The 11,567-nt window shown below is 47.8% G+C and overlaps 1 protein-coding gene across 1 annotated transcript; it reads left to right on the forward strand.

Moving 5' to 3' along the window:
- Window positions 1-1,344: 1,344 nt before the first annotated feature.
- RASL11A (RAS like family 11 member A) lies at window positions 1,345-5,958 on the forward strand. The gene is made up of 4 exons (XM_082220206.1): window positions 1,345-1,589; window positions 2,758-2,814; window positions 3,573-3,652; window positions 4,999-5,958. Exons 1-4 carry the CDS (start codon window positions 1,469-1,471, stop codon window positions 5,449-5,451), a joined length of 711 nt encoding a protein of 236 aa, XP_082076332.1. The 5' UTR covers window positions 1,345-1,468; the 3' UTR covers window positions 5,452-5,958.
- Window positions 5,959-11,567: the final 5,609 nt, after the last annotated feature.

Consider the following 11,567-nt stretch of genomic DNA (forward strand, 5'->3'; position numbering starts at 1 on the left):
AGCCCATCGTGGTTCCTTCAAACTCTGCACTTCTAAGATTCTGTGATTCTAAATACGTATAACCACTGAACAAGCAAATCAAGGTGAATCCAGGATGAATCCCCATTGTCTTAGATCCCCCTGCCCAGCAAGCAAATCAGACCAAATGTTCAGTAAAGACCAGACATGGTCTAACCTCCAGGTAAGTTCCACGTGAACAAATCAGGACACATGCCCAATAAAAGTGTCGTCTGGAGGAGCTTGAAGACTTCTTTGATGATGTCGTGATGCCCCATAAAATGTAAGTGAACAAAGCATAGCAATTCCACACAAAACAGGTCATAGGTGGAGGCAGCCCCACGCGAGCTGAATCCATTGGATGTAGTGAGACTTAGTAAGCTTGCAAAGCCACATGAGAGCTAGTGCACACGACTGCACTACACTTGTATTTCTTAACCAATTTTTAAAACCAATTCAAGCTCTTGTATTCATCGATTTAAAAATAAAGTGTAGAAATGGGTGGGATAAAAAGAAGCACCATATTTTATCATAGTGACCAGCATCTTGCTTTACAGAGGGCAGTCCTATATTTGAGGGGCTGTCCAGTCTGGTTAAAAGATGAAGGACCCTCAGATTAGACAACAGAGGCCACCAATAGTCAGCACCGACCTGGACTAAAACAGAGCAGGTGTACAGCACACCTGAGCGAAGTGAAACTGCAGTGTGAAATGTATTGTATTTCTTGTTAAACTGCAGCCATGATTTCTAAATTCTATGTACATCAGCTAACACAAATGTTGCACAAACCTGCACCATCTTCTATCCTCCTTTTTTGGAGATGCGTTTCCTTTACCTTTTTTGTTGGCTTTGCCTTACTGGGTCACCCTCTGCCTTTTGGCAGTCTGTGCGTGCCATAGGAGCAGACTCCTAGAGACCAAGATCCCCTTCAATAAAATACTGGAAACCCCACCTCTCCACATTTTATTCACTCCCGGCGTGTGCGGAGCGGGGGGGGGGGGGCCTCCCATTCATTCACGCCCATCCAAGCCGCAAGCCAGGATCCAGCCGCGGCTCTCCAATAAAGCGCGCCCCGACACAAAGCTCCCTCGTTTCGCTGCCGCCGAAAACCTTGGAGCGCCATTGGAACCTGCATTGGATCCGCGGGCATCTCCCACGGTCTGCGCTGGGTGGCGCTCGGCGCGGTGCGCGCACACCTCCCGGCCCTCATACGCACGCAGCGCCGGCCCTTCCCCGGCCCATAGATGGAAGGAAGGGGCGGAGACAGCTCCCGCCCGCCCGCCGCCCGGCGCGCTTTAAAGGCGCGGCGGCTGCGATCCGGAGCAGAGACTGGAGCCGGGAGCCTGGCTCACTGTCCTTCCTCGCCTCGCTTCCAGCTGCCCTCTGGAAAGGTCGCCTCACCGCCGCTAGCTGCGCCCCTCCGGATTCGTCTTCGCCTCGCCGGGCGCAGGAGGAAGGGGAGCCTATCCCCATGCGGCTGTCCATCATGTCTCACAACTACCTTTTAGCTCCGATCCAGGAGTGTCCCTCCGATTACCTGGTCAAGGACGTGAAGCTGGCTGTGCTGGGAACGGGGAGCGTGGGGAAAAGCGGTAAGCGCCAAGGTCACCGCCGTATCCGCGGAGGGGCTGCTGCAAAGCGGGATGGAGCCGAAGCGGGCGGGCGGGCGCGTGTTTTGAATGCGAAAGGTCCCGTTTGCCCAACCCTTGTAATCATAGAATTGTAGAGGGGGGGAAGGGACCCCAAGAGTCATGGAGTCGACCCCCCTGCAATGCAGGAATCTCAATTCCTGGTCAGTGTGGCCACTCTGGAGCTAGATGCATCCTTGGTTTGATGTGCCTATAAGGCAGCTGCCAGATGCTGGTGGACTAACTCAGTCTCTCTCTCTCTCCCCACCCCGCAACCCGATGCCCTCCAGATTTTGTGAGCTACAGCCCCCTTCATCCCTGACCATTAGCCGTGCTGATGGGAGTTGCAGTTCGCAACATCTGCACTGGCTGCCCTTGTGCAGGCTACTGCAGGGGCGTGGGGGCAGGGCAAGCCACCCACGGGGGTGCCGTGGCAATCCACCCAGGGGGGTGGCGTGGCGAGCTGCCCATGGAGTTTGCCTGGCGGGCACAAGCCCCACGCTGCTGTTTTGGGCAGCGCAGGGCACATCACTCCCAGGAGAGAAGCATAGCTTGGGTATGCTGCTGGCCAGGCCCTGTGGTAAGTGCCCCCCCCCCCGGTGGTGTGCCATTTTGTCACCCCCTCAGGGGTGACACCCGGGGTGGACCGCACCCCCCCCCCAGTAAGCGGGAAGGATAATTTTCCTGGCTTGATACAAGGCAGCCACCGCTGTTCCCAAAGTCATCCACGTTTCAGCCCTTTTGTCTCCCAGAATGAATGAACGAGGGAATGAATGGCTTCTGGGGGAATGCTCTCCTAAAGCCACAGAGGCATGTACGTGCAGATCTTCTCCTGACACAAAGAAGCTGCGAACGTATTCAGGGAAGAGAGTTGCTTTCGAAGCAGACTCTACACGCCTGTTGCGTTATAGGCGGGAGATGCCTACATTGGCAAGCAGGCATCGTAGCTAAGGAGACCACACTCATTTTGCTAAAAGCTTTGTGTGTCTGTGTTTGCTTGTAGCAGGACATCATCGCAGCCCCCACCTTTTTTTGCAAATGCTATTTTTATCAAAGGGATGTGTGTCGTTTGATGCGTCTTCCTTTGCCACCTGTCACCACTAGTAACGCAACAACTCTCATTTCTTTCCAGCTATGATTGTACGGTACCTAACCAGGAGGTTCATTGGAGACTATGAACCCAACACAGGTGAGCTTCTTTCTTTCATAGAATCTCTCTGTGAATCTGGGTCTGGTGCTTGTGGGGATCATGCACATATAGCCTTGTTTTCCCAGGGAAGTCTGGGAAATGGATCTGTTTACGCTTCCCATAACACCATCCAGCCCTTCTCCTGTGCTTCTGTGGTTGCCCAACAGGGACAAAAGGACAGGGAAGAAGCAGTGTTGTGGGGTGTTTTTTTTAAATATAACCTTATAATTTTGCAGACCCTAGGTCTAGTGCGGTTAGACTGAGTCCAAGACTAGAACTGGAGAGATCCAGTTTCTGATTTCAACTCTGCCATGAAGCTTCCTGGATGACCTTAGGCAAATCACTATTTGTCAGTCTAGCCTCCCTCACAGGGTTCTTGTGAGGATAAAATGGGGAAGAGGAATGAAGCACCTTGAGCTCATTGGAGGGCGAGAGCTATAATAAATAAACACTAACAAATGAACAGAGTCACACCCTTCCTCCAAAGAGCCCAGGAAAGTGTATGTTAGTTTTTATCTTCACAGCAGCATAAAAAGGTAAATTAGGCTGAGAAAATGTGAATGCCTCTTGGTAACCCAGTGAGGTGCCTGGCTAAGCCTCCCCAATTCTCTGACCACACCGGTTCCTTTTATTTACATTGCACCCCCATGGAGAAAGAATGTGTTTAGCATCAGTTCCCCTGCTTCTTTATAATATACCTCCTACCTCCAAATAAAGTGCAACAGTTTTTAAATGAGCTTCCCTTTTTCTTTCTCCAGGCAATCTCTATTCAAGGCTCGTTCACGTTGAAGGTGACCAGATTTTCTTGCAAATCCAAGACACCCCAGGATGTATTGAGGTACGGAAACAATCCTAAATATGTCCATTCTGTCGGCCTTTTGAGGTTTGATTCATTCCATCAGTAGATATGAATGTTGCTGAGAAATTTCCCACTCATAGGAGTAGGCTGCGATATTTCACGTTCATTGATGCAATCTGCACATTAATGCAAATGATGTTCTGTGACTGAAGTCCAATGGTTAAAGAGTTGGAGGAAATAAATGGAAAAGATTTGCCGCATAGAATGTGGAATTGCTCGGCAATTGTCTGTGTCCACAGTCAGCAAGTAACTTGTAGGCATTTCAGAAGACCCACTGTATTTTCAAGAGGGCTTAATTCAAGCCAGCATTTTTCAACAGTTGTAGAGAATCTCCTTTGCACACAGAAGATCCCAGGTTCAATTCCTGGCATCTCCCGGTACTGCTGCCAGTCAGTGTAGACAGTACTAAGCTAGATTCACCAATAGTCTGACTGCATAAGGCAGCTTCCTATTACAGTGGTACCTCGGGTTAAGTACTTAATTCGTTCTGGAGGTCTGTACTTAACCTGAAACTGTTCTTAACCTGAAGCACCACTTTAGCTAATGGGGCCTCCTGCTGCTGCCGCGCCCCCGGAGCATGATTTCTGTTCTCATCCTGAAGCAAAGCTCTTAACCTGAAGGACTATTTCTGGGTTAGCGGAGTCTGTAACCTGAAGCGTATTTAACCCAAGGTACCACTGTATTGCAGTCTTAGAAATAATGCTCTCGTAGGCTGTTTAGAAAGTGGTGTGACTTTTGCTACATTTCATGCAGAAACTAAAAGTTCTTCGAAGCTCTTTGTTTCATTACACAGTAGAGTCGTACATCTTGCTGGTTGGGGGTCAAAAGCCACCACAGATGAAGACCTACACATTGCCTTTGGCAATCCCTTCTAGATTCAGATGCAAAAGCATCAATGGTCGGGCTGGTATCTGATGAGTCTCTAAAGCTGTTGCACACAGCCATTCCACATGTGAGAAGCACACATGGCACAGTTAACATGTGCCACTGTCATGCAACCTTTGTGAGCTTGTGAACTGGCTATTGGCTAAGACAGCCTCCCCCACACTTTGGGGAGTGCCCTCCAGACACTTTGGACTACAATTCCCATCCGCCTTGACCATTGACCACGCTGGCTGAGGATGATGGTATTTGTAGTCCAAAACATCTGGTGGACATCAAGTTGGGAACAGCTGTGCCAGCAACAGATTTCTCTTTCCAAAGCAACCAGCCCGTCTTGAAGCAAACCTCTTCTTATTTGGAAAGGCATTTGATATAGTTGCTGTTGAAAAGGTTTCCCACTTGTATCTCATTTATTTAAGTCTATGTGCTCTTTTTCTTTCCAGGTGCAAGAAGATGTTGCACAGATGTTGGATTCGCTCTCCAGGTGCCTGAAGTGGGCAGACGGTGTTGTCTTAGTCTATTCCATTACAGACTACCGTAGTTACCAGTCCATCCGTCCCCTTTATCAACACATCCGGAAGATCCGTCCAGACTCTAAAGTGCCTGTTGTCATTGTAGGCAACAAAGGCGACTTGGCTCACTCCAGACAGGTGGCGGCCAGCGATGGCCTGCAGCTGGCCAATGAACTGGGCAGCGTGTTTCTAGAAATCTCCACCAGTGATAGCTGCCAAGGTGTATGTGATGTATTTCAGTATCTTTGTAAAGAAGTGAGTAAGTTGCACAGCTGTGGCAGCGGAGACAAAAGGCGGTCGTCCCTCATTTCTCGACCCAAATCACCTAACATGCAAGATCTCAAGCGACGTTTCAAACAGGCTTTATCGTACAAAGTCAAGTGAGCACCAACCTTGACGTCAGCCGCTGCTGAACAGACTGTTTTATAAAGCATACATTTATAAGAATAATTTATTTTTGTACTGATGCTGTTTGTTCGTGCATTTGCAAGTATGCAGCTTCCTTGCATTACTTTTGTATTAATTGACTCTGCAACCCCACAACTGAGTGCTGGATTGCAACAGAATGAAACTGTGAAAGAGACAGTGCCAATATGCATATCCCTCTATTTGATAGTGACCTGCTCTTTAAACTTAGGGCAAGCAAAGTTGAAAGTATTTGGATTTCACGTTTGTCGAACTTTGTTAGTCTGAACTTGGCTTAAATGAGAGTATTTCCATTTTACCAGATGGTGGCTAGGGTTGCTCATCTCTCTTTGAGCCTATTCAAATACAGATTTAAATCCCCCCTTAAAAAAAAAAGAACTTACAGACTGGTGTTTCATTCTGTATGTAAACACGGGGAAAGAATTACAACTGATTTTGTAAAATGCTGCGAGGACCTGAGTTATACAATTGCAAAATAAAACTATTTAAATAAAATAATTAAATATTACTTTTTTATGTGTGAACCCCTTCATTTTCCAGAAACCCTTGTTATATTAGCATATTGAAATCAGGTCAGATATATGCCAAGCTCCATAGAACTATGTAACTAATTCCACTAGCCAAATGAAGGTACTTTAAATTCTTGAATAGCAGTCTCTAGTACCGTCTATGTGTTAGAATCTAGGGGAGTGGGTGGTGCTGTGGTCTAAACCACTGAGCCTCTTGGGCTTGCTGATCAGAAGGTCAGCGGTTCAAATCCGTGTGGTAGGGTGAGCTCCCGTTGCTCTGTCCCAGCTCCTGTCAACCTCACAGTTTGAAAACACACCAGTGCAAGTAGATAAATAGGTACCACTGCAGCAGGAAGGTAAACGGTGTTTCCATGTGCTCTGGTTTCTGTCATGGTGTCCGTTGCACCAGAAGCGGTTTAGTCATGCTGACCACATGACCCGGAAAGCTGTCTGTGGACAAACACCGGCTCCCTCAGCTTGAAAGCGAGATGAGCGCCACAACCCCATAGTCGCCTTTGACTGGACTTAACTGTCCAGGGGTGCTTTACCTTTACCTTACCTAATACTGTGTGGTAAACTGCTTGTGCTGGTCCCGGGGGTAAGGTACCGTGAGTGTAGCAGAGTCCACACGAAGAGGGGCGCGGTCCGCTGCAGAGAGCCGGGCGGGGAACAGGAACGCTGGAACAGAAGGCTGAGCAGGTAACAGGAACGCCGGATGGTCGGGAACAGGAGGCCGAGCAGGGGACAGGAGTACTGGATAGTCAGGAACAGGAAGCCGAGCAGGGGACAGGCGTGCCGGATAGTCAGGAACAGGAGGCCGAGCAGGGATCAAGAACACAGGAAGGTCCGAAGCCAACAACGACGTTGCTCCCGCAACCTGGGGCCGGCCTGACTGGGCTTTTATCCTCTTCCAAGGTCAGGGGCGGTCCCGACCCCCAGGAGCCCCGCCTCCTCTGGCCTTAAGGCGAGCACTCCTCCTGGGGGCAACCAGTTCCCTTCGCCTCTCTGCCCTAAGCCTCTGCAGATCAGGAGAGGCCAAAGGGTTACTGGGCCCTGGAGGAGGCTCACCTGTGGCCACTGAGTCATCAAACCCCTCTGGGGCCAGAAGGGCTTCACCTGGGGCCAGCTCCTGATGCACTGCCACAGGTGCAGGCTCCTCTGCATCTAGGCCTTGCCCCAGTTCAGCCGGCCCTGGAGGCGGGGACTCCTGTGCAGGCTGGGATTCCTCTGTTTCATCCTCCGAATCGGAATCCCAGGCCATCACACTGCTTTTGAAAAGTCCTTTCAACACTGGTTCGCAAGATGACTGAAAGCGCCTGCTGTTCAAAGGGAAACACATGGCAGAAATCCAGCTGGGCATGCCAAAAGCAACTCTCTAGATGCCAGGCTTAAGCTACTATCCCTAGGCATACCTGCTTGAGACTAAGCCCAGGGGGACTTCATAGTAAGCATGCACAATGAGTCACTGACCTATGATGCACATTGTAAGTAGGTACTCATCTCTTTGGCCTTCAGAGTTTGCTGCTCAGTCTTGACTGCATTTTGTATACCTGATTCATACTATTGCTAATACTGGAGTATTCTCACAGTAATTGAGATTTACCCGATTTCTATTTGTGGATTGTGCAAAATCACTGCAATTCATCAACAACATCTTCCACAGAATTATCCATCCTTTATAACATAGGCCCTAACTATATTGAGATTGCAGACTCTAGAAGCATTTGGGATTGTAAATCCCATTAAACTCATAGGAATTCTGAGGAGTCATCCAAAGGATTTGCATCATAAGTCATCTTAATATTCCTACTTTGATTTCACAGCAGTACATGTGGCTTCATGGAAGATGCTGCATCAAGTCCCTTGCTGGGAGCTTTTGATCAGAGCTTTAGAACAAAGCTCAGAAATAAATGTAATACGTAAACAACGAATATCATAATACAATAGCCTCATTAGGTGTAAGCAGTGTAATCTCTCTCAGCCTAGCTTTTTGTTCTGATTCCAACAGGATTAACTCTCTTAAATGCGAGCCCAATGGTCCAATAGAGTAGCCTTTTATTTTGAAACAAGAGCTCAGTGCCCTAGCTTATCTCCAGCCCATTATATTTTCAACATAAAATAATAATGATGGTTGGCTTGCCATTATCAGACTTTCCCCTGCCTTTTAATAGCTGTGTGGAAGTCAAATCAAGAGAGAAGCCAGAGGCAGATTTAGGGCAATGTGGCTGGTTCCACAGCAGTACAGGGTTGCAGATGCTTTGGGACTACAACTCCCATTATCCCTGACCTTTATTGACCACCCTGGCCAGGTCTTATGTGTAGGAAGGGTTTTAATGGATAGGAGAGGGCATATTGATGGCAATTTACCCCTCCTGGCACTGCATGTGTGGGTTAAACAGAGTTTCTAAATCCCATCCATGGCTGCAAAATTCAAAGCATAGGAATTAGGTCGTAAAACTTTGTTTTGAGCAAGTCCAGCGATGAAGTAAGCCAGCTTTCCCTTTCTTACCCCGCTTAACAAAGAACCAGGCAACAACTTGTAAAGAAGTTCAAAAATAAGATTTACTTACTTTATAATCATGCATTGGCTCACAGTAATGGTAACAGTAAAGACTATGCAGGCAAAATGCTTATATTTACAGCAAAACCGTGCCTGAAGAGAGAGAGAGGAACAAGAAGTACTATATGCTCCTTAATCTCCATGAGAGGAGGGGAAATGACATCACACAGAGCCCTCTCTACCAATCGTATTTCTATGGTCTGAGTACTGGCCTGTCTTCAGTACAACTCTGTGGACTTAGCCCCTTCTCATGCTAACTAGCAAGAATATGCATTTGTTAGGTTTGCCTGCTAATCTCCCACATTATGGGAGCTGGAGTCCCTATCCCTGCTAGTGCAAAGGGCCATAGCTCAGTAGTAGAGCAGCTGCTGCCCATGCAGAAAGTTCCAGGTTCAATCCTTGCCTTTTCTGGGTAGGGCTGGGAGACAGACCCCTGTCTAAAAGCTTCTGCCAATTGCTGAATTAGATGGACCAATAGTCCTACCTGTTAGGATCATCCTACTTGTGTGTAGGACCCTGGTAGAGACACATGCCCAACTGGCATGTTCTCTCCCTCCTGGTCGGTCGTTCGGGAGCTTCCAAGGCTTTCTCCAGCCCGAACATCACACCGACTGATACCAAGAGGCATCAGCACACTTAGGAACCTGCAGAGTATTTGCAGTTTGTGTAACAGAACTCAGTAGCACAGCATTTTGGCTAATCTACTTTTATTTACACATAATACACTCGAAGTATTCTGACTTAGCTCCTTCCTCTTTCTCATCAGACAGCAAAGAGAGAAAGAACAAAGGACAATAGTCCCACATCACGGAACACAGTAACACCAAAACATCCTGTCTCTGTCACTTCCCACCATGTGGAATGAAAACATACACCGTCATGTGATAGACAACAATCTCATGACTGCAAACACGGAGCAAGAATCCTAACACTAATTCAGTGTAAGGCAGCTTCCTATGTCCCCATGAAAGCTTTGAAGGGAGAGGAAAACAACCAGCAGGGAGAATATTGCACTCCTCCATTCAACACTGCATCTGCCTAAGCTTATTTTCCCTAAAGGGAAAAACAAACAAACCCCTGTCTGAGCAGTTACACAGATTTGCATGTAAAGTGTCTTCTGTCCTTTCTAACCTTTTCTACTTTAAAATCCATAAAGTATTTAGAAGCAATCTGAGAAGTATAAACATAGGGGTGGGATGCAATTGCAGCCGTAATCATGGGTTATGCCGCATGAAGAGAAAGGAAGGGTTTCTCCTCCTCCCACGAGTCGCTGAAATTGCATTTATTATGGTAGCGTGAAAGACAGACGTGTTATTCTCCCTTTGGAAGGGAAGTTAATGGGATGTCTGCCTTACACTCAAGCAACCCCATTGCCCTGGTTTAACGCACTCAACTGCACTTTCCGTATGGTTCATTCCAATTTAGAAATGAACTCTGTATTCAGGAGAGATGGGTGTGTGATTGCTTTGGGAAGCATAAGCAAAGTGGCAGATGGGAAAGCTGGAAATGGTTAGAGAGAGAGGATATTCTTTCTGCAGCATGTGTGGGTATTTCTTTCGTCCTGGTCTTGCCTCTGGTCAGATGCAGTTTGTGAGTAGTCATGATGGTATAGGAACCTCCAATCTACAGTCATACCTCATGTTACGTCCGCTTCATGTTATGTTCTTTCAGGTTACGTCCCACAGTGACCCGGAAGTACTGGAAGGGGTTACTTCTGGGTTTCGCCACTCGCTGTTGGCTTTTTGCAGTATGGTAGCACTGCAGAGAGCTTGCTGGGGAGACCATGCATTAAAAAGAGACTCAAAAATAACTTAAACAAGGTTTTAATAACAAAAACAAAAACTCCATTTACACTAAATACATCACCAACATGACCCAAGCACCAACCCGTCCCCCAAGGAAATGGGAGAGCTAGGTGCTGCTCCTTATATACTATACCCAATTGCTGACACAGCTTAATCAATATAACTCAGCAGCCCCTGCTATGTTTCACAGCTGTAAAGCTGGGTCTCGTTACCTTGCTCTGGCCCTTGCTCTGGCCCCTTAAAGACATACACATCGGGTGGAACAATGATGAACCTTTACATTTAAAGAAACCATTCAACACTCGCACCTGCGCAGAAGCGCAAAATGATGTCACGCGCATGCACAGAAGCAGCGAGTCGAAACCTGTGCGTGCGCAGACGCCGCTGTGGGTTGCACTCTTTTCATGCTGCGAACAAGCCTCCGGAACGGATCCCGTTCGCAACCAGAGCTACCACTGTATCTGCTCACTAGAGACAAAATGTGTGGGAAATGTTCACTCTGCAAGAAAGACCCATTCCTTCAAACCACCTTGAGTTTTCTGAAATTATGGCCACATCCACACCATGGACTTAAAAGCAATCTTATACCGCTTTGCCAATGACTTCCCCTGAAAGAACACTAGGAACTGTAGTTTGTTAAGGGTGCTGAGACTTGCTAAAAGACTGCATGGAGCTACGTTTCCCAGTGCCTGTAACAAATTACAGTCCTCAGCAGGGGTGCCAACTTGAATAAAATATTGGGGAGGGGGCAGATAAGCCCCACCCTGCATAATCGATCACATGACACAGTGCATGCAAAGCATTTGTTTTCTCATGAAAATTGAGATCATGCCTGCCTCTGGTTACAATTGAGGAACACCCCCCCCCAAAGAAATCCAGGAGGAGCTTGAAACTTCAGTCTGGCATGCCAACCACATTAGGATGCTGGCCAATCAGTGCTGGTTATAGAATCGTATAATTGTACAGCTGGAAGGAGCCCTTAGGATCATCTAGTCCAGCCCCCTGCAAGGCAGGAATATTCCCATATGGGGATCGAACCTGCAACCTAGTCATTATCAGCACCATTCTCCAACCAACTAAGCTATCCAGCTGAATGGTCATGTCAGCATCATCAGGCACCTATCCAGGCCTACATTTTAGCAGGGGCCTACTGCTGACCACCCTCCAGAAACCCTTGGCTTTCTTTGCCTTTGCCGCTAT

This window comes from Podarcis vaucheri, assembly GCF_965113315.1.
Source record: "Podarcis vaucheri genome assembly, chromosome: 4".
Classification (NCBI taxonomy): domain Eukaryota; kingdom Metazoa; phylum Chordata; class Lepidosauria; order Squamata; family Lacertidae; genus Podarcis; species Podarcis vaucheri.